This window comes from Capricornis sumatraensis, chromosome 17 (genome assembly GCF_032405125.1).
Source record: "Capricornis sumatraensis isolate serow.1 chromosome 17, serow.2, whole genome shotgun sequence".
Classification (NCBI taxonomy): domain Eukaryota; kingdom Metazoa; phylum Chordata; class Mammalia; order Artiodactyla; family Bovidae; genus Capricornis; species Capricornis sumatraensis.
This window is the reverse complement of record NC_091085.1, coordinates 60633108-60655902: the sequence shown is the minus strand read 5'-3', so window position 1 is coordinate 60655902 and position 22795 is coordinate 60633108. Positions and strand designations below refer to the sequence as shown.

Here is a 22795-nt window from a genome sequence, read left to right as displayed (position 1 = left end):
CGATACAGGATACAAGAAGCTTGGGGCTGGTGCACGGGGATGATCCAGAGAGATGATATGGGGTGGGAGGTGGGAGTGGGGTTCAAGATTGGGAACTCATGTACACCCGTGGCGGATTCACGTCAATGTATGGCAAAACCAATACAGTACTGTAAAGTAAAATAAAGTAAAAATAAAAATTAAAAAAATAAAATAAAATAAAATGTAACATGGCAAAAAAATAAAAAAAACAAACTATTCTTGGCCCCACTGAGACTTCACTTCTGAAAAAGTCCATAGAAATGGTATCTGCTTGCAGTGCTTAATTAAATATTAATACTATTGTATACCACCCTCTATTTAATGTTAGTTTTATTTCTTTAACCTGCAGCAGGCACCAGAGATGTCTTAAACTTGGGGCTTCCCAGTGGCAAGTCACAGAAGTTCTGTAAATGCTGGGTCACTGAGATCTCAAAATAAAATCAGAAATTCTATGGGTATCACTTATGTAGGGAAAATTTTATTGAAAATTTTCTTTCAATAAGAGCAATATTAACTTTGTTAATTTTAACAGGGAGAGCTGAATTCTTCCTCAATACTAAGCAGAGACATTACTTTGCCGACTAAGGTCCGTCTAGTCAAGGCTATGGTTTTTCCTGTGGTCATGTACGAATGTGAGAGTTGGACTGTGAAGAAGGCTGAGTGCCGAAGAATTGATGCTTTTGAACTGTGGTGTTGGAGAAGACTCTTGAGAGTCCCTTGGACTGCAAGGAGATCCAACCAGTCCATTCTGAAGGAGATCAACCCTGGGATTTCTTTGGAAGGAATGATGCTAAAGCTGAAACTCCAGTACTTTGGCCACCTCATGTGAAGAGTTGACTCATTGGAAAAAAACTCTGATGCTGGGAGGAATTGGGGGCAGGAGGAGAAGGGGACGACAGAGGATGAGACGGCTGGATGGCATCACGGACTCAATGGACGTGAGTCTGAGTGAACTCTGGGAGATGGTGATGGACAGGGAGGCCTGGCGTGCTGCGATTCATGGGTTCGCAAAGAGTCGGACACGGCTGAGTGACTGAACTGAACTGAACTACCTGTTTGGATAAAGAAACATTTTAACCTATTTTATATTTCTTTTGAAGTGAAGTCACTCAGTCGTGTCTGACTTTTTGCGATCCCGTGGACTGTAGCCCACCAGGCTCCTCCATCCATGGGATTCTCCAGGCAAGAGTACTGGAGTGGGTTGCCATTTCCTTCTCCGGGGGATCTTCCCAACCCAGGAATCGAACCCAGGTCTCCCTCCTTGTAGGCAGAAGCTTTAACCTCTGAGCCACCAGGGAAGCCCCTATATTTCTTTTAAATCCCTTTTAATGCTAAGATGCACCAGAATATAAGCTATTTGAAGGCAGGAAGCATATCTTCACACAGGGGCCCCTTATAAATACCAGTCAATTTAACTTTGTTGAACATCTGATGACCAAATAAATTATGTTATGTTTAGAAAAAGTCTTCTGGGAGAATTGTACAGATAGGATGCTAAAACAGGACTAAAGAAAGATTATTTTTCCCAGACAGGAAGAAAAAGTAGATTACCAGCACAGAAACTTCAAAGTTTCTGGCAAATCCTTGAAGAACCAATGGTTTTCCATTGCTGCTCATCAGAAACACCTCTGAAAAAAATTTTCATTAAAGAGCAAGAAGCAAACTGGTTGAAATATTCGAAACATGCTGGCTGTCACACTGTTTGCAAAATGCCAGAGCAGAAAGATCTGTAGCCTCTAACAACAGCTTCCTATGTCATTCAGAGTAAAAGCCAATGTCCTTACTTGGGCCTACAGGACCCTAAATGCTCTGACCTCTGCCACTTCTATGACCTCATTCGCTTCTATTCCCCCCTCACTTATGTCACTCTGACCACACTTCTTGTTCCTCCTCAAACATGCCAAGTAAATCCTGCCTCAGGGCCTTTGTAGTTGCTGTCCTAGGCAATATGAATACTCTTTCTCCAGATACACACACAGATACACTCCCTCAAATCCTTTATTTAAATCTCTATTCAAATATTAACAAAGGTTAGGGAGGGCCTTAATATTTAAACAGAAATTTTACAAATTGAAGATTAACACCAGTGCAATTATCTGGAAGAAGAGTGTTACTTATGAAAACAATAGCACTCATCATCTCTCTTTAATCCCTTATCCTGATCTATCACTACCTGATAAATTATGCTTAGTGTTATTTATTATTTATTTCTCCCATTGGAAGCTCCATGAGAACAGAGTATTTTTTTTCCCTTTTTTTCACTGCTGTATCCTTAGCACCTAGAACAATGCCTAGTACATAGATTTTTAAGAAATTACCACAATCCTATTAGCTCAGGGGCAATTATACAGTCTCATAGCTCCAGGACTAAAAATAAAGAAGCCTGGAGTTAAGTAAATCAGAAATTCACTAGTAATTAATTCCATACAGTTAGCTGCCTATCCATTGACAATACTGCAAACACAGAGAAATTCTATACAACAACAGACTAATTATTTGTGTCTACCAGACTACATACAAACTTCCAAATGCAAGGGCAAGCTGTGAGTAACACAGAAAACAGGTTATTGGCAAATATCCAAATGGTGTTGCTATTTACTACGAGTACATAAAACATGAAAGGCTGTGATCAAAGAGGTTACTAAAGCTGGGTAGACAAAAAGAAGTTGACTCTTAGAATATGGACTCTCACAAAATCATGGAGTTCAGAGTAGCCTTAAACATTTTTGGGGTCAAGTATCAATCTGAGGCTTGAATTCTCTGAATGCCACCCCCGCTGCACACCTGAGCACTCTGCTGACACCTTTCTCAGAAGGTTCTATACGAAGAAATCTCCTCCTCATAAGCAGCAAAAATGTTTTGCCCTTTAACTGGCACTTACCAGCTCTCAATCTCCTCTAGTAGTCACACCCTCAATCAATCTAAGTCCTTTTCACACAACCTTCACTACAGAAAGATATGTCAAATACACGCTTAGCTAAACTGTCTCTTTTCCAGGCTAAACATTCTCACATCCTTCCCACACTATTTATATGGCATGACTTTGAATGCCTCCAGTGAGACTGTTCCCCAGGCAAGCTCCAGCTTGTCTATGTCCCTTTGAAAATGTGACAAGCAGAATTAATAGAATTTCCTTATTATTGCCTGGGCCATAGAGCAAGGTGTAGAAGTCTGGACACTACATTTCTAGAAATACACTCTAGTCTCTACTTAAAGATGCCTGTGACAGAAACCAATTTTTCTTAAATGGGAAAAAGCCATAGAGAGGTAGAGAGACTCTATCAGTAATTTCCTACCTTTTCACCATTATTCACGTTATCTCATTATTTTCAAAATAGATTCCATATTTTGAAAGACTATCCTGTTAACTCTATTTACTAAATATTAATAAAATAACTGATCAATTTCCTATTTTTATTTATTAAAATCATAGGCATACCTTAACAATGGCATAAGTCATTGTCATCTCACTGAGTCCCCTGAATTCCAACCAAAAACACAAACATGTGACTTTCGGCAAGCCACATAGTCTTTTGTCAAATAAAGGCACAGCTTCCTTTTGGCTTTTTGAAATACTGAAAATAACTTTTACATACCCATTATTTCCTCTGAAAAATCCTGTTGGGAATCTCTGGCCTAATGACCTAATTTCCTTTTAATCCAGTGCCCATTGTTCTTAGAAGTAATGCAAGAGGCCAAGCACTTAAACAGTAATGCTAAATAGTGACTCCAGGGGGCAGACTCTTTCATTATCTTCTGTTCAGTGGAAAAGGCTTCCTTCTTTGCAAGTTATTGACAAGGTCAGGTTGAACAATCTCTTTTTCTCTTTTCTTCCCCCTCCTCCTCCTTTTTAAAAAATACACAGCATATTTTTTAAACTTTTTATTTTATATTGGAGTATAGTTGATTAACAATGCTGTGTTAGTTTCAGGCATACAGCAAAGTGATTTGGTTATACATCTATTAAATACATGTATCTATTCTTTTTCAAATTATTTTCCCATTTAGATTATTATGTAATATTGAGCAGAGTTCCTTTGCTACACAGTAGGTCCTTGCTGGTTATCTATTTTAAATATAAAAACAGTCAATCCCAGACCCCCTAACTATCCCTACCCCCCACCCTTTCCCGTCTGGTAACCATTAAGTTCATTCTTTAAGTCAAATACAGCCTATTTTTAAAAACACATCTCAATTAACATTTGAGAGATAGTTTCTTCAATTTCTACATGGACAAAAGTTTATACACTTACTAGTGACCAAAGCGGCAGTGCAGGGCGGCCAGGTTTAGAGCCGCGTATCTCAAGCTCCGGCCATAGCCCTCTTCCCCGTTACTCTTGCTTTCGGCTCCAGTAAGAATCAGGCGGTCAAAATAATGAAGGAGGCTGTGTGTTGAACTGAAAACATCTTGGACTCGGAGGTTGTTTAAATAGCTGAGGTAGTGCTAAAAGGAGGAACATTCAACATATTTTAAATGTTCTGTTCCTCTTGTGTTAGATTAATTCAGAGAGGTCCACTGGCTGTAGACATCCACGTATCCCCTACCCTCCTAAGTCACAGTTTAGCTTAATCTTTTCCCCACAGGCAGAATAAAATAGACTTAAGGTACATTAGCTGGTTTCTCCCCTAGAATGTGTCCCCAAACAAAAAATAGGGAATTCCACCAGCATGGGTGTCAGACTTTTGTCCTAAATATTCATCCACTGGTTATATTAGGATCCATGGATTATACATGAGGATGGAGGGGGAATCACCTAGCTTAGGTATTAAGGAATTGTGTCAGTATAAAAAAAAGGTCTTAAAACCTGAATTCATACAAATATAAAACCAATTTTTCTAAATGTCCAAGTTAAAACCCAGTGAGACTTTTACTAGTTTATTAGTTTTAGAAGTTAATTATCTTCTATTTTGACACTATTTTCATTTTGTTTGGTTCACTGAATTAAAACTCCCTCCAGCAGGCAGATCCCAGTTACTAAGGCAGATGTATTTCTATATGTGGATAAAGTCAGATGGCAAAACCCAGGTGCTATTAAGAAAGTTCTCAGGATAAAAATTCAATAAGGAATACAATTATTTTAACTTAAAAAATATATACAACAACAAAACCAAAAACATTTACAAAAGAGGAGAAAAGAATCTTTGGGCCTCAAACTTAAAAAAAATCAGTCTGTCATCTCCTTCATCTCCTGTCCATAATTCACAACATCAGAGAGATGATGAATGAAATAGAACATCAATAGATTGAAGAAATCCCTCCTGGGCCCCGGGGTGGGGGAGGAGCCTAGGCTAAGTCAGTTACGTGCCGTGCCAACCGCAGGATTTCTTTCCAAGAACCCAGGTCGGCAGGCCAATCCACCTTTACTCGACTATTCAACAGTCTTGTCCCTGCTTTTTAATTTAGGAACAGATTCTGGAAGAGGCTCACCGCTTCAGCAAAATCAGGATTAAATTTCAATAAGTTGTTCAATTCTTTCTGCAAAGAAGCTGGAGTGAGGGCTTTGGTCTCATCATTCTTCAACAAAGAAGCCTGAAAGTTAAAAATGACAACTCTCAGTAGAAAGAAATGGCCAATAAACATATGGACATATATGCTAAACAACATCATCTGATTACTTTCTTTTCTGCAGCTACATTTTCCTTTTTTTTTTTTAACAATCTTATTCATTTATTTATTCTTGGCTGCGCTGGGTCTTCATTGCTGTGCGGGCTTTTCTCTAGTTGCAGCAAGCGGGATCTACTCTCTAGTTGTGGTGCACAGGCTTCTCATTCCAGGGCCTCTCTTGTCACAGAGCGTAGGTTCTAGAGCTTCAGTAGTTGCAGCACATGAGCTCAGTAGTTATGGCTCCCAGTCTCTAGAGCACCGGCTCAATGGTTATGGCACGTGGGCCAAGTTGCTCCCCACCATGTGGGATCGTCCTGGACTAGGGATCAAACCTGTGTCTCCTGCATTGACAGGCGGATTCTTTACCACTGTGCCACCAAGAAAGCTCCTACACTCTCCTCTTGACCTTGCAGAACAGTTTCCTCTTCCTGGAATTATGTCTCGCAACCACCAACCCCACCCACACAGTCTTCCATGCAAACGCCTGCTCAGCCTTCAGGGCCCAGTTTAGATTTCAGCCACCTGCTTCTCCCATAAGCACCTACATGCTCCTATAAGCTCCCTGCACTGACCCTTCCTGCAGTACTTATTAAATTATATTAAAAGCGCTAGCTGACCCCACCCCCAGACTATAAGTGCCTTCAAGGCAGGAAGTATGTATTCATAGTCTGGCAAAGAGCCTTATGGCACACACTTGCCCTTCTCCTGGTTATCTGTTTCATATGGATGTTACCAGCAACGATTATATAAAATACGTAGAAAACTACTTCTAAATTAATGATTAGCCCTTAACTGGGTTATAGACACTTCAATTTTACCTAGACAAATTTTTCTTTGATTAACAATAATTTCTAACTCCATTTTAATTCATTGTAGCATTAAGATTCCAAAAATATGAAAAAGATACAGAAGAAAATAGAAAAGCACACAGAAAATCATCTGTTACTCTTCCATCCAGAAATAACACCATTTTTATGTCAGTGTATCTTATTCCAGTCTTTTTCTATGTGTGTGTATATGTATGTGTGTTTGTGTGTATATGTGCTTACACATATACACTGGTGGGCTGCCGTCTATGGGGTTGCAGAGTCGGACACCACTGAAGCAACTTAGCAGCAGCAGCAGCAACAGCAGCATGCACTCTTTTTAAACAAAGTTAGAATATATCATTTTACTATCTGCCCTTTTCAAATATTATACATTTGTCTCATCATCAACTGGTCTTTGAAAATACCATTTTTAAAGCAAAAGTATCAATCCTTTGTCATATGTATTGCAAAACCTTTTCCCATTTTGTTGTTTGACTTTTAATTTTGTCAGAACATGTACTAACATGCAGACATTTTTCATTTTTATGCTGAAAAAAGTCAAATGATCTCCTACATGTTTTCTTCCACAGTTTTTATGTTTAGAAAGTTCCCCATCCAGAGATCAGTTAAAAGTTAATATGGAGTTCCTTCTAGTCTAATTATAACTTTAAATGTTTATAGTGAAGCCTTTAATCTACCTGTAAAGTACTGAGGTGCAAAGATGAGGTGAGGGTCCAGCTTTATTTTCTCCTCTACAGGTAACCAATTGTCTAGATGGGTTTTTCTAATCTGTCTAAAATTCATTTGCAGGGGTGACTCTATTATCTGCATCTATATCTAAACATTACATCTTTCAGCAGAAAGAAAATTAATAATAAGGAAACTTTAGAGGAAACTTAAAAATTGAGCAAAAATCAAAATTATTTGCTGAAAACAACATGAAAGAAAAACGTTCAGCTTGTATTAACAACAACAAAAAAAATTCTAAAGTAGGTTTGAAAACAGTAGTAAGAAATGTCTGGGCTAAAGTGTACTGGTGTTTGCAACTTGAAATGTATCAAAAAAAAAGAGGAAATGGTGACCAGATGGGTAGATGTATGATAAACAGACCGAAATATTAATTGTAGGACCCAGATGATGGGTATGTGGGTATTTCCTGTACAAGGCTTTTCAGTTTTATTTCTGTTTGAAAATGTCCTTGATGAAAAGTTGGGAAAAGGGTAGTAAATCTTCCAAATCACGTTTTGGGGCTGTGTTAGTCACACACCATTACTAAATGAACATGCATTACAACTCTAATAGAGAAATAAAATCACATACAAAATAGGGAGGGACATATAGCTACGTTGCATTGTTAGTGAAGAAAAAAGGACCAAGAGTAAGAATAATGCCGCTTTACTAATAAACCTACTCACATAACAAACATATGTCACGACAGGAGATGGTGAAGGACAGGGAAGCCTGGTGTGCTGCAGTCCATGGGGTCACAAAGAATTGGACATGACTGAGCAACGGAACAGCAACAACAAACAATGTCAGAATTTAAAAAAAAAAATTATGACAAATCACAGAATCAACTTACCTGTTGAGAAAGAAAAAATTCTGCTTGTTTTTGGGACAGAGGCCCACTGCAAGATACCTCTTCTTCTCTGGAAAAAAATTAAGTAAAAACAATAAAGAATTACACAATAGTGAAAAATGGTAATGCTTATAAAGTCAAATAGATTCTTCATCAGAAAAGCTTAAAAACTTTTAAATTAGTTCTCTTTTCTCAGGAATGATGCTGAATGTCCTGATAAAGTTTACACGATTTAATAAGCAGATCTCAACTCTATACAGCTTCCACCATGATCTTTCTAAAATGCAAGTCTAGGGACTTCCCTGGGGGTCCAGTGGTTAAGACGCCGCTTCCAAAGCAAGGGATGCTGGTTGGATCCCTGGTCAGGGAACTAGGATCCCACATGCCGCAAGTATATCACCCCTGATTTAAAGCCCCTCTGGGGAATCCCATTGCCTTCCAGAATAAAGCCCACAGTGCTTACCAGGGCAGGTGCAATGCTTCCTGAGTGGTCCTACCTCTCTCTTCTGCCTTCTCATCTACATCCCAGCCCTGATGAACTCCTTACAATTTCCTATCATGCCAAGATGCACACCAGCCATTTTCTTGACCTGCAAGGCCCATTTTTCTATCTACTGTTTGATTGTTGCACCATCCATCATTCAAGATACCTGAAGTGCCATATCCTCCAAGAATCTCTCCTGACATCTCTCATTTGAGCTCCCACTGTCTCCCAGAAACACGGGTCACAGCATCTAGCACCGTCAAACTGGCTGTTCGTATATTCGTATATGAACACCCAGTCCGTGCCCAGGCGCACAATGGGCACTCAGAGTTTGGGAGATAAATGAATAGTTTCGCATGCTTCACTACAGATCTAAGACGGTGCTATACTCAAGAACAAGAGGATTCATCTAAAAAATAACCATTTGCCTAGAAGCTGAGATTACACAGAACAAATAAACAAGATATATACTGATAATAATCTAAACTTGAGAAATCTATGCATGCACAGTCTTATTTTTGAGAACAGGGTATGAATAATACCCTTTTGCCACATGATTCTGAAGAAATGCTTTCTCTATACAGGATTATAATGGATAAAAAAATTAATGTTTACTCAACAATATTTCTATAAGTACTCTGTCTAATATAGCAGTTCTCAAACTGTTTCATGCAAACAATATGGAAATGGGTATTCTAAAAGAAAAAATGCTGCTGAGCTTAAATCACTTGGGGACAGCTCTATACCCTCTCCTCCTTGGAGATTCAAGTCACACATTAAATAAATCCAACAGAGAGACACTTTATTCACTTTTATTTAATGCACCATTTACCAAATTCATCTGAACAAGGAATTCTTTCCTCACATCTATCAAGAAGGGCTAGCATCCCATAGAAAATACTCTGGGAAAAGCTGCTCTAATATTCTCTTGGTTTCACAAGGCAGCAAGTATATCAGATTCTGCAGGTATCAGAGGCCCAGGACCAGCCCCGACCTGGTACAACAAAGATCAGTGAAACAACAGTGACCTAGAGGGAAATGGAAAGAAAATTCATAGGCCAAGTTCTCAAACAGAAAAGAGTGAAGTGTCTGGACAATAAGATGCCCTTTTCTCTTAACATATCCCTCAAAGAAAGTAAGCCCAAGTCTTGAAATAAATACGGCAGTACACAAAAAGGCTACAGGCCAATGAGGATCTGGATGAAATGGGATACACTGCTCCTGGCCCACCCTCCTCAAAGGTCCATGATGCTCACCGTCACCAGATGCTTTATTTACTTAACGCTTTCCCCCAAAAAAAGATTTGAGGTAGTTTATAATAAAGGACACAAGAACAATAAATGTTAATAAAATAGACAGAACCCAAATCGCACAAAGCAAAAAGCTACAAATAAAGGCAAATAGATTTACTATAAATGAAGATCAAGTTTGGCCTTGGACACGACTGAACGATTTCACTTTCACTTTCTTCCATGGTGGCAACAGTGGCCAACGTGAACAAGGTTGGGAAAAGCAAGTGAGAATACCACTGCCCAAACCATCCTTTTACTGACTCCTCCTGTGCTTCCTCAGGGCCTCAAATACATGCCAGAGAAAGTAACTCTTAACAGGCCACAAAGGTATTCAGTTTAGGAAGGGTGTTATTCATTTAGGAAGAGGACTCAAATAAATTTGTTTATGAATCCAATTACCAGCTGAGACAGAATTTTAGACTTACAAGTGGCTGTATATCAAAGGCATTTAACCTGGGCCTATGAAGGGCTTTAGGAGCCCATGAGCCTTGTAAAACTGCATGCAAAATACACATTTTTAACGCGAGGATAGTACATGGCATCCATCTGATTTTCAAAAGAACTCTGGAAACTCCTCTAAAGCACTTAAATCACCCACTATAACTGAAATTTTAAAAATACAACAGGATTAAACAATCAACAAATGGGGCCGGGGCATACATAAAACACAAGTCTACGTCCCTGAAAATACAACGTCTTTACGGGTTCACGGTCTTGGTGAAGGCTAAGTCCAGCCCATGTGACGTGATGGCAGTAAACAATATGAATGAATGAATATTATCGCTGCATTAGAAACGGGAGAAACCACTCCACTTGGAGTGGTGAGGACTTTAAAAGTGGGGAAGGAGTGGAGAAATGATGAGGATGGAAGAAGGCATTCTAGAAAAGGAAAATAAAAGACGCAGAATGGGTAAACGCCCGGCCTGTTGGAGGGATACGAGCAGAGCTGGATGGCTGGGGTAAAGGACCCAAGCTGAGGAACAGAAATTGAGGTCAGAAAGGTCAACTGGGGAACACCTCAGATACCAGGCCGGGAGACTCTGTCTCTGGAGATTTCCTGAGCAGGATAGTGACAAGACAAAAGCAGGGGAGGGGAAGGACTGAGACAGGGAACAGTTTCAAAACACCCAAGGAGGCCAAGAGGACCTGAATGCTTGGAGGCATGTGACCAGAGGGGTGACCTAGCCCCCCCTCCTGACCTCACGTGCTCAGGCCACACTGTCCTCCTCCTGTCCCTCCAGCATGTCAGTCTGTCCTGTCTTGGGAGCTGTGAGTCTGCAAGAGTCTGACAACTCTTCTCAGGGCTGGTTCCTCTGTCAGCAAGCTCCCAGTCTGAAAGGGCCCTTTCCTGACAGCACTCCCGTTACTCTGTATCCTCAAGCCCTAGGTATTCCTTTCCTGCGTGGCATACTCTGAAGTTACATTACCTGTTGATGTAGTTACCTCTCGACTCCCCTCTCACCCTCCCCACGTAAACTCCACGAGGACGGGGACTTTCCTCCACGGAGAAAGCACAGCACCTAACACAGTACCTGGCGCACCAGAAGCACTGAATAAGCATTTGTTGAATAAATTAATGAAGTTGGGAGATTTTTATTAAATCATTGACAAGTGAAGAAACACCAAAGACTTTCTACTTTTGTTAGAAATTTTTGTTAAAGGGGACTTTTGGGGCTTCCCTGGTGGCTCAATGGTAAAGAATCAGCCTGCCAGCCCCTTTCTCCTCTGTCTCTTTCACCCCTGGCCCTTCAGCCCTCCTCCCCACAGAAGCTATGGAGCTAAGGGGGCAGCCACCCTCTAGCCAAATCCTGGAGGTTTACTCTGCCTGGCCACCCAAGTCACCTGGATTTCCCCGAGCTCCCACGAATCTTCTGAGATCCGCCTGCATTTTAGGCTTAGGGTGTGTCTAGGGAAGAAGGTAGGCTTCTGGGTGCAAAGACTAACCACAGGCTTCAGCCCTCCCTTCACTCTGTTCTGGAGAAACGCAACCTGCATTCCTATTCCTCTACACGAAGTCTCCAGGAAACAGAATCGGCAAAAGCCAGTGAGCCTAATGCCAATCTAATTCTTTTCTGGAGTGAAGATGGTTCCTCCTCTCTCAAGCCTGGGAATAAAGGCTCTTAAGTTGTTAGTTCCTCAAATTAAAGGCCACAGACCCTTCTGGGCCCTTGGTGTTCTCCCCGTGGGAGGGCAGTACTGCTCCCTGTAACCTTTACCTAGCCACACTGGAGAATCCCCCACCAGGGGAGGAGGACAGTTCTGGGAGTGCCCCCCCACCCCGGGTACCCCATTCAGTCAGCACCAGAGCAGACAGAGAGGCAGCCGCTGCCCCCAGAGGCAGCGCAGGCCTGCCTGGCCATGGGCCCAGCCATCCTGGTGATCATGGTGGGCATCCTGAGGTTCCTGCTCACCTTCTGTGACTGCATCACATGATCTCTCTGCGAGAACGTCTGCAGGAGGCAGACCATCGTGTTCCTGCTACAGCTAGCAGCTGGGGTCCTGGGCTTCGTCTTCTCAGACAAAGTGTGGGGCAAAGTGAGTAAGATTATCAATAATGCCATCGTGCACTACCGAGATGACTTGGACCTTCAGAACCTCTTGGATTTTTGGCCAGAAGGAGTTTAGCTACTGTGGAGGGATTTCCTACGAGGACTGGTCCCTGAACATGTACTTTAACTGTTCAGAAGACAACCCCAGCCGTGAGCACTGTTCTTTGCATTACTCCTATTGTTTGCCTACCCCCAACTAGGGAGTGATCAACACCATGTGTGACCAAGGTATGCAGACCTTTGACTACTTGGAAGCTAGTCAAGTCATCTACATCCATGGCTGTATTGACAGACTAGTCAACTGGATACACAGCAACCTCTTCGTACGTGGTGGTGTGGCACTGGGCCTGGCCATCCCGCAGCTGGGGGGAATCCTGCTGTCCATGAACCTTGTGAGTCAGATCAAAGATCAGATCAAACTACAGTTCTACAACCAGCAGCACCGGGCGGACCCATGGTACTGAAAATCCATCCTGCACCTCCTCGGTAGGGCAACAGGCGAGCCTCATCAACTGACAGCAGTGGTTACAGCTGTCGACGCCCAGTGGAGAATGGATTTCAGACCCGCAAGCCACAGCCCAGTGCTGCTGCTGCTGCTGCTAAGTCGCTTCAGTCGTGTCCGACTCTGTGCGACCCCATAGACGGCAGCCCACCAGGCTCCACCGTCCCTGGGATTCTCCAGGCAAGAACACTGGAATGGGTTGCCATTTCCTTCTCCAACAGCCCAGTGGGAGGAAGCAAACTCCACAGACAGTAGAAGGCACAGGTGGCTCTAATCTAAGAAGGATGTGCCTCCGCTCCCCATCCCAGCTCTCAGCATTGTTATTTTGTATTCTCTCTAACCTCAATCATTTGGGTTTATGTTTTTGTTTTGTCTGAGCAGAGATGCTTGAGCAATAGCAGTTGGAAAAAAAAAAAAAAATCCACCTGCCAATGCAGGAGACATGGGTTTGATCCCTGGTCCAGGAAGATTCCACATACCACGGAACAATTAAGCCCGTGCATCACAACTACTGAGCCTGCGCTCTAGAGCCCGGGAGCCATAACTACCGAAGCCCCTGGGCCCTGAAGCCCGTGCTCTGCAACGAAAGAAGCCACTGCTATGAGAAGCCCGTGCAAAGCAACTAGAGAGTAGCCCTCCCCCCTGACCCCCCACTCTCTGCAACTAGAGAGTCTGCATGTAGCTCTGAAGACCCAGCACAGCCAAAAATAAATAAATGAATAAATAATTTGTTTTTTAAAAAAGGATTTCTGTTAGGTCCTTTTTGGAGCACAGAGAAGATGTAGTTCCAGCGACTAATAGTCTCTGCTGCAAACCCACATGGTGTAACCCTATAAGCCTCCTCTCTTATTGCAAGAAACAAATGCTGCCCCGTAGCAACAATAAGCAAATGAAAAGCTGAAGCTAAATGTCAGTCTGCACGTTCTTCTGTAATGGGATTTTTTTTTTTTTGCCACACTGTGCAGCTTGTGGGATCTTTAGTTTCCCAACCAGTGACTGAGCCGAGTACTAACAACTGGACCACCAGGGAACTCCGCAGAATAACATTTAAATACATTTCTTCTATTTCAGTGATGAAATTCAGTTTACTGAATGCCTACCATTTTCTGAAACTATACACATTAACATTAGACATACTGTTACATTACACACAAATGAATTCTTAGAACAGGATCAAAACAATGTAATTAGACATAAATAAATGAGATTAATTTAGGAGAAAGTCAGACCTAATTAAGAAAAGTCTGAATTTTACATTTCTGAAGAACTGACATTCTCCTACTTTAAAAGCATATAAGGTAGCTAGAACAGAGATCACATTGCTTCCTGGAAGCTTCTTAAAAGAGAAATTTCAAGAAGAATAGTATATATCTGTCCAATATACCAGGCACAATTCTAAACATTGTATACAGATTTATCATTTAATTCTCACAACAACCCTCTGAGGTGGTGACATAAGCCCCATTTTGCAGGTGAGAAATCTGAGGTACAGAGAAGGTGACCTGCCCAAGTGAGGGAGTGGAAGAGCCAGAATTCAAATCCAGAGGTCTGACTCCAGAGCCAGACTCAACTCTACAAGGTACAGCCTTCCACTCCGTGAGAAGCATTGTGAGCAAGTCTGAGTTTTTGCAAGTACTCACTGGTACTATAATCTTCTTGCTCCCAGTGTGTGCTGAACAAATCATATAACCATACAAAGGCCACTCCTAAGAACTGCAGGGAAATATTCTCTGGCTACACCTGCAGGCCCAAAGGGGGTTGGCCAGCCTATACAGGGCAGGTCGGGGCTTGCTTCTCTCAGAGCTCTGAACACACCGTTACTTGTCGTTATCTGTTTCCATGTCAGTCTTCCTCCCCAGACCTTGGGCTCCCTGAGATCACACACACACACACACGCGCGCGCGTTTTTCCTTCCAAACACAAGTGGTCTATTTGGGAGGTGATCCCAGGTAACAGCTGGGGAGAGGGGACGTGAAACAGCAAAGGGAAGGGAGTCAACACAAAGTGTTTTATGGGGCCAGTCACCAGTGCGGGCATTGGACGACATGTTCTGATTCTCTCACTGGACATGTCTCATTGGACGACATGTTCTGATTCTCTCACTGGACATGTCTCATTGGATGACATGTTCTGATTCTCATTCGTCCAACACATATTCAGACACTGCAAGCCAAGCCCTGAGGAAAAGGAAGGAGAGTCTTAACTCTTGATGGAGGACACAGGCAGATATAAATGAATACGTAAATAAATGCAAAAGGCTGCTTACTGAGGAGAGCTATAAAGGAAATAAAGAAGATGGAAGTTCTTAGGATGGAGGTTATTTCACACACGTAGTCAGGGAAGGCCTGTGTGAGGCCATGGGAGCCAAAGGGTGAAAGGGAGGGCGGGAGGTGAGAAGCCAGGGAGAGCACAGCCTGAGGCAGAGCTCGGCTGGGCATGTCGAGAAACTGAAATCAAGCCAGAGGCAGTGGAGGGAGAGGCAGTATAAAGAGGTGAGGAAGATGACAGGGGCCAGATCAGACAGGTGCCAGGGCCACAGTAGCCCCAGTTTCTGTCTAAATTCCATGGACAGGCAAGGAGGGTTTGCGGTGTAAGAACATGTGGTGTGATTTACATCCGTGATGGTTCCCTTGGATGTTGCAGGAAAAACTGAGAGTAAGGAGACAAGAGTGGAGGCAGGGAAAGCAGCCAGGAGGCTGGAGCAGTCATCCAGGAAAGAGACCAGGTACTGAGACCATCAGGGAAGCAGTGATGACGGAGAGAAGTGAACTGATTCCAAACACACTGTGGAGGAAGTTCTGGCCGGATCTGCAGAAGGACTGGCTCTTGGGGTGAAGGAAGGGAAGGACCCAGGGACACACCTAGGCTTTGGGCTTGAACAACTAGCTGAACAGTGCCACCACATCCCCAGAGCTTAAACATTAGGAGGCATTCAATAAGTTTTCACGGAATTAATCAATTGTTAACTCACTGTGATATAATGAACACTACACTACCACTCGGGGTCCCAGCAGAAAACAAATGGCATATTCAAATAGGGTAACATGAGAAAAGTTTAATAAAGGACCACTTTCAGAAACAGCGGCAGGGGATGGAGAAGCCATAGTGAGTAATACAGTCCCCTGGGCTGGGAACAGTGGGGCACCTTTCGCACCAGGCCTGGGAAACCTTCCCAGTAACCAGACCTTTAAGGTCTGCAGAGCAGGCCACCTGATGGAGGCGGTGACCCTACACCCAGTCCACCATGACCTTGAAGGGAGGGAACCAGTGAATCAACACCCTGACCTTACTCTCCTTGACCCTCTGAATTTCCCATCAGTGCCTCCCAATCACAAGTTAGACGGGAAGGAACTAACTGATGTAAAGGTCCACTTCCTGGATCTGGAGGGACAGAAAGATGAGAGCCAATGCAGAAACTCTGGATGCATGAGGATTTACTGTGCCTGTAATGATGCTATTTCACAGGAAAGGGATTCATGCTGGAGAAACCCAAGTTACCTTATAGATACGTCAAGCTCTTCTTTTTCCATTTTCCTTTCGCCCTCCTCTCTGCTGGCCAGTTCCATATCAGCATCCTCCATGGTCTTTTTCTCACCATTCTGGAAGTACTGCTGAAGGGCAGTGTACAGTTTAAACACTTGACTGAAAGACAGCTTACTGTAGGCCAATATCATGTGACGCAGAAATAAGCCTACAAACAAGACACAGACCAGGCGAAGGCATTAACTCGAAAACCAGGCGACTCCAGGTCAATGACCATTCGTTGCAATTGTTCCTTCAAACGAATTGAAAAAAAGACACTTGCAGTTGCTATTTCCTCCACCGAGAATGTTCTTTCATCACCTTTGAAGCTGATTTTCTCTTTATATTAAAAGCTCAGTCCTTCCACCCACACTCCACTTTTTATCCAGCCAATGTATCCTCTCGTGACTGTTACAACTATCAGAAGTTATCGTATTTGTTTACTTTTTACTATCTGCCCGCCCTTCTCCCCACAGCCACAAGAATGTAATGTGCGTTAAGAGAAAGGTTCCAGTCTCTCTTCAAGTCCAGAGCCTGGCGCAGGGAGGATCAACAAATAACTGATGGTGAATAACATAAAAACTACCAGGAAAGAAAAGTCAGGTGGATGGAGCACAGCTATAAAGCTAACAGAAAAGCATCAGGAAACTTCATGTATACCCTAGACTTCTAAACTATAACAATAATCTACTCCTACTCTCTTCATAAAACCTTAGCTGGTGACCCTGACTTAGTTGTGCAATGTGTACAAGTGAGCAGAGGACCACGGGAGAAAGCTGAGAAACCCTGAAAGGCTCCACAATCAGTCTAATACTCTGATGACAGTAGACAAAACAGAAGACGCTTTCCCATGAGACAGTTATTTAAACACAGATCAAAATGGCAAGGCCGTGGACACAAACTAAAACGTCCAACATCCCCACTGCCTGTGCTCGGATTACCGCAGAGTTAACAACAGGTGTGACTCAGACAGCCATTCACTTCAGTGAAAATAGTCTCTGCTCTCCTTAGAAGAATTTCATACCTACTACACTTGTTTTGTGAACCTCTGGTTCGGTTCCAGAAAAAGAATCTGAAAGGTCATCAAAAAATTGCTCCATATCCTTCAATTCGCCTTCAGCCATCAGTTTGATTCTGAACAAGAAAAATGAGGTAAGGATTTTAGGAAGGCCCTTTGAATATCTTCCCACATTTCATATTCCACAATCACCTGAAATGAATCTATTTGAAAATCCAAAATGTCACCCCCATATTCTGAAAAGTATCATTGCTGATGTTTTCTTGATTATAAAATTTCTCAAAGTAGCATTATCAGCCAGTAAAAATGAAATTCTCTGCAACAACTAAAAGGAACAAAGCAGATCAGAAGAGTAATAAATTTTGAAGGAGTATGTTTAATGCTATCCATTTTTTTAAAAAATCAAATTAAGGTACTTAGGAAAACAAGCTAGAATAACAAAGATATCTTTTTTTAACAAAATAATCACCATGTGCCCTTTTCTAATTTCCATCTACTTTGACATCTTTTCATATATACAGAAGAAAATGGAGCTTACCTGATCTGCACTGAGTTTGCCAGCTGAGGACAAGATTCTTCAATTAATTTGTAAAGTTTAGACAGTGTAATATCTGGGCCCTGGGTAAAGGAGAGATTGAAAGGTTACAGAAAAATTTTAAAGAGCTGGAGACTGATAAACAGCTGCATACAGGAACTACTCATTTATCAACCTCTCTGCTTTCTTTTTTAAATTGGAATGTAGCTGATTTACAGTGTTGCATTAGTTTCAGGTGAACAGCAACGTGAATCATATGTATATATACACATATATACACATATCCACTCTTTTTTAGATTATTTTCCCATATAGGCCCTTACAGAGTATTGAGTAGTTTTCTGTGCTATACAGTACGTCCTTATTAGTTATCTATTTTATGTACAGTAATATGTATACATCAATCCTAATCTCCCAATTTATTCCCCATGAGTTCAAAATGAAGAAAAACTAAAGAATCTGTGAGACCATCAATACAGAGCTCATTTATAATCTATAAATTTTAACATTAATGAAAAGTATGAGTTAAGGACTTCCCTGGCAGTCCAACGGGTAAGACTCTGGCTTCCACTGCAGGGGGCATGGGTTCAGTCCCTGATGTAAGAACTAAGATCCTAGATGCCTTAAAGTATGGCAAAAAAAAAAAAACTGCTTAATTTTTAAAAAGTGTGAGTTAGTTAAATTCTGTTTCTTTTCTCACCGTGGAATACAATGCAGCCATTACAAAGGATGAGGCAAATCTGCTCAAATATGCTGACATGGAATGACCTCCAAGGCTTACTAAGTGAAAGGAACAAGCTGCAGAATAGAAGTAGCACTTATGTAAAATGAACAAACAAACAAAAAATGCAGAATTAAACAAAAAGGATACAAGTATACATACTTATGGGCTTCCCCGGTGGCTCAGAGGTTAAAGCATCTGCCTGGAATGCGGGAGACCCAGGTTCGATTCCTGGGTCGGGAAGATCCCCTGGAGAAGGAAACCCCACTCCAGTACTCTTGCCTGGAGAATCCCATGGAGGGAGGAGCCTGGTAGGCTACAGTCCATGGGGTCGCAAAGAGTTGGACACGACTGAGACTTCATTTCACTTCACTTCTTCATACATCCTTATAATCATATGCATCAACCTATCTATATACACATATACATAGCAAAAGGTCTAGAAAGATCTATTCTGAACTGTTACTCAGTATTAATAGCTGAATGAAGGAATATGAACCCTGATAATCTCTGAGAGGAAACAGGATTAGAGGGCCTACAAAAGAACCATCAACTTCCACTCTATCAACTTTAGTATCATTTAAAGTTTTACAATGAATCTTTGTGTATTAGTTGAGTAGTTAAAAATCAGCTAATTTTTAAAGTCAAACAATAAGCAAGTAAGTAAAGGCTGGAACTTAGCTAGATGAATTCTATATCCATGTTGATTAAAATCCCAGGCTGGATGAAGCACAAGCTGGAATCAAGATTGCTGGGAGAATTATCAATAACCTCAGATACACAGATGACACCACCCTTATGGCAGAAAGTGAAGAACTAAAGAGCCTCTTGATGAAAGTGAAAGAGGAGAGTGAAAAAGCTGGCTTAAAACTCAACATTCAGAAAACTAAGATCATGGCATCACTTCATGGCAAATAGATGGGGAAACAATGGAAACAGTGACAGACTTTATTTTGGGGGGATCTACACTTATAACAGTAATGCAGACAGGACTGGGAGCTGCAAGTTCTAGAGACCCTACTACTTTTATTAACTAATCGGGCAAGTCACTTAATCTGTGTCCTCAGTACTCCTCCCCCTGCCCCAAAGAAGGTGATGGATTTAAAAAAAGCCCTTTATAAGGACTTCCCTGGTGGGCCAGTGGTTAAGACTGCCTTCCAATGCAGGGGGTGTGGGTTTGATTCCTGGTCAGTCCCACATGCCTTGCAGCCAAAAAAATAAAAACATAAAACAGAAGCAATATTGTAACGAATTCAATAAAGACTTTAAAAAACAGTCCACATTTTAAAAAATTCTTAATTGAAAAAAAGCCTGTTATAAACGATAGTGTACTAGGATTTGGGGATACAAGATGAGCAAGAACAGGACAAACTAATGCCCTCATGGAGGTTACAGTCTAGTAGGGGAGAGAGATGTCACTCATATAATCACCCGAATAAATGGAAAACCCACAACTGATCTAAGGGAAAGTGCATGAGATTAAAATGAAAATAGCTAAAATTGATCGAGCATTTATTATGTGCCAAACACTGTAAAATGTTCTCATGGATTTTCTAACTTAACACAGCCATCACATGACAGTTCCTATCATGGTCTTCCATTTTACAGAGCAAAAGCAAAGACCCAAACACGTTATGGAACTTGCCCAAGTCGCACAGCAGGTAAGCAGTAGAGTTACAATCTGAGTCTGCAAAGGGAGATAAAACATGTAAAGTGTTTGTGTTAGTTGCTCAGTCGTGTCCGACTCTGCGAACCCATGGCCTGTAGGCCGCCAGGTTCCTCTGTCCTTGGAATTCTCCAGGCAAAAATACTGGAGTGGGTTCTTGCCATTCCCTTCTCCCGGGGGATCTTCCTAACTCAGAGATTGAACCCGGGTCTCCCGCATTGTGGGCAGATTCTTTACCGTCTGAGCCACCAGGGAAGCCCATCAAGTGCTGAGTACACAGTAAGTGATCAATGTTGGCTGTTGCTTTTATGTCATTGTTACCACTTATTACGGTCCTCTAGGGTACAGCGCCTGTACCTGTGTCTCCAACGCTCAAGCCTACATGTAGCCTCATTCTACATAAGACGGATGATCTGCGAAAATAACTCTTTCCCCCGTCACTCTGCTAATAAATGCTGGAGTCATATATAAACCTGCCCAAAAAATTGCATGTCAAGTGCCTGGTCCACCGTAAGTACTGTTAGCCGGTGGTAATAACTATATTTTTCGCGGTCCAAAAGGGCAGAGAGAGTATCCGATAAACCCCCGTGCCCGCAGCCCCCAGGGAGCTGTCCCGTCACAGAGCCGGTGCACAGTAAGGGTTTGCTGGATGAACCGGAGACCCTCACCTGCAGCAGCGGCAGGAGCAGCTGGTTGAGCCTTCGCCGCTCCATGAGGCTAACGGCGCCCTCGCCCGTGCGGCCCATCTCGTTCAGCAACACTAGCACCGCGATCTTATACGGCGTCACCCAGTCCTTGATACCGAATACGTTGGCGTGCACCACCCCATTGGTCATCATGGGGTTGAAGTAGAGGCTCTCGTGGACGCTGGCCATGGCACCCACGAACTAAGTCCGGGAGATCCGGTGCGCGCCCTGGCCGGATTCCTGCTCAGGGAACCTCACAACCTCCCCTAGGCCTCCGCTGGCCCACGGCGTATCCCAGGAAACTGGCATCCTCGCGATGACCAATCAGAGCAACGAAACCAGAGCTCTATAGCCAATAAAAATGCCCAACAATACCGTGATGGGTGGGGCAAAGGCGGCGCACCTAAAGACTGAGTCCCTACAGAAACTTTTGCAGGAGGGCAGGTTCCGGGTCGGTATGGACTTGGCGTGAAAGAGTCGACGCTTTCGGTCAAGGTCTGAACGGCCAGGAGGCCGTTAATTTGAAAATAGTTAAAATTAAATTTTAAAGTGAGGTTAAGTCAACGAAGTTAGGGACTTCCTGGCGGTCCATTGGTTAAGAGTGGGAGCTTCCACTGCAGGAGGCCCGCGTCCGGGAGCTAAGATCCCGCTTGTTGCGGGGTCCGAACAACAACAACAAAAAAAAACAAGAAAAAGCAACGAAATTAAACGTGCACCTTTAAAATTTGTATTTAACTGATCAGGTTAATTTTTAAATTCAAAGTTCGGAAGTTTCATTTAGCTCTGTTTTAATGCGTGAATAAACTATTTTTTTCCTCCTTAGAATTTCACGAATGCCATTTGCAGAGAGCCAGGTCAGGTTGCAAGTAGCCGTGTATCCTTACGCGTAATAGACGATAATACCACCTCCATGTGGTGAATCTCTGTTTTAGTTCAGTTCCTTTCAGTCCGTCAGTCGTGTCCGACTCTTTGCGACCCCATGAATCGCAGCACGCCAGGCCTTCCTGTCCATCACCAACTCCTGGAGTCCACCCAAACCCATGTCCATCGAGTCAATGCCATCCAGCCGTCTCATCCTCTGTCGTCCCCTTCTCCTCCTGCCCCCAATCCTTCCCAGCATCAGGGTCTTTTCCAATAAGTCAACTCTCGCATGAGGTGGCCAAAATATTGGAGTTTCAGCTTTAGCATCTGTCCTTCCAATGAACATCCAGGGCTGATCTCCTTTAGAATGGACTGGCTGGATCTTCTTGCAGTCCAAGGGACTCTCAAGAGTCTTCTCCAACACCACAGTTCAAAAGCATCAATTCTTCCAGCATTCAGCTTTCTACAGTCCAACTCTCACATCCATACATGACCACAGGAAAAACTATAGCCTTGACTAGACGGACCTTTGTTGGCAAAGTAATGTCTCTGCTTTTCAATATGCTATCTAGGTTGGTTGGTCATAACATTCCTTCCAAAGAGTAAGCGTCTTTTAATTTCATGGCTGCAGTCACCATCTGCAGTGATTTTGGAGCCCCCAAAAAAAGTCTGACACTGTTTCCACTGTTTCCCCATCTATTTCCCATGAAGTGATGGGACCAGATGCCATGATCTTAGTTTTCTGAATGTTGAGCTTTAAGCCAACTTTTTCACTCTCTTCTCTCACTTTCATCAAGAGGCTTTTTAGTTCCTCTTCACTTTCTGCCATAAGGGTGGTGTTATCTGCATATCTGAGGTTATTGATATTTCTCCCCGCAATCTTGATTCTAGCTTGTGCTTCTTCCACCCCAGCATTTCTCATGATGTACTCTGCATATAAGTTAA

The 22795-nt window shown here is 42.6% G+C and overlaps 1 protein-coding gene, 1 non-coding gene and 1 pseudogene across 4 annotated transcripts in view; 2 read left to right on the top strand and 1 right to left on the bottom strand.

The window, feature by feature from the left end:
- ANAPC5 (anaphase promoting complex subunit 5) overlaps positions 1 to 21216 on the bottom strand; it is a 35754-nt gene extending 14538 nt beyond the window's left edge. For all 3 annotated transcript variants that reach the window (XM_068989722.1, XM_068989723.1, XM_068989724.1), the window contains exons 1-7: positions 20972 to 21216; positions 17920 to 17999; positions 17388 to 17497; positions 16340 to 16532; positions 8018 to 8084; positions 5450 to 5551; positions 4275 to 4465 (exon numbers count right to left, since the gene is read on the bottom strand). In XM_068989722.1, coding sequence (XP_068845823.1) covers positions 4275 to 4465; positions 5450 to 5551; positions 8018 to 8084; positions 16340 to 16532; positions 17388 to 17497; positions 17920 to 17999; positions 20972 to 21178 — 950 coding nt within the window. In that variant the 5' untranslated portion in view covers positions 21179 to 21216. The remainder of the gene's footprint in view (positions 1 to 4274; positions 4466 to 5449; positions 5552 to 8017; positions 8085 to 16339; positions 16533 to 17387; positions 17498 to 17919; positions 18000 to 20971) is intronic.
- On the top strand, positions 9971 to 12803 carry LOC138094021 (tetraspanin-33 pseudogene; annotated as a pseudogene).
- TRNAS-GGA (transfer RNA serine (anticodon GGA)) lies at positions 18809 to 18881 on the top strand. The gene has a single exon. It is a non-coding gene; the product is annotated as a tRNA-Ser (tRNA).
- Positions 21217 to 22795: the final 1579 nt, after the last annotated feature.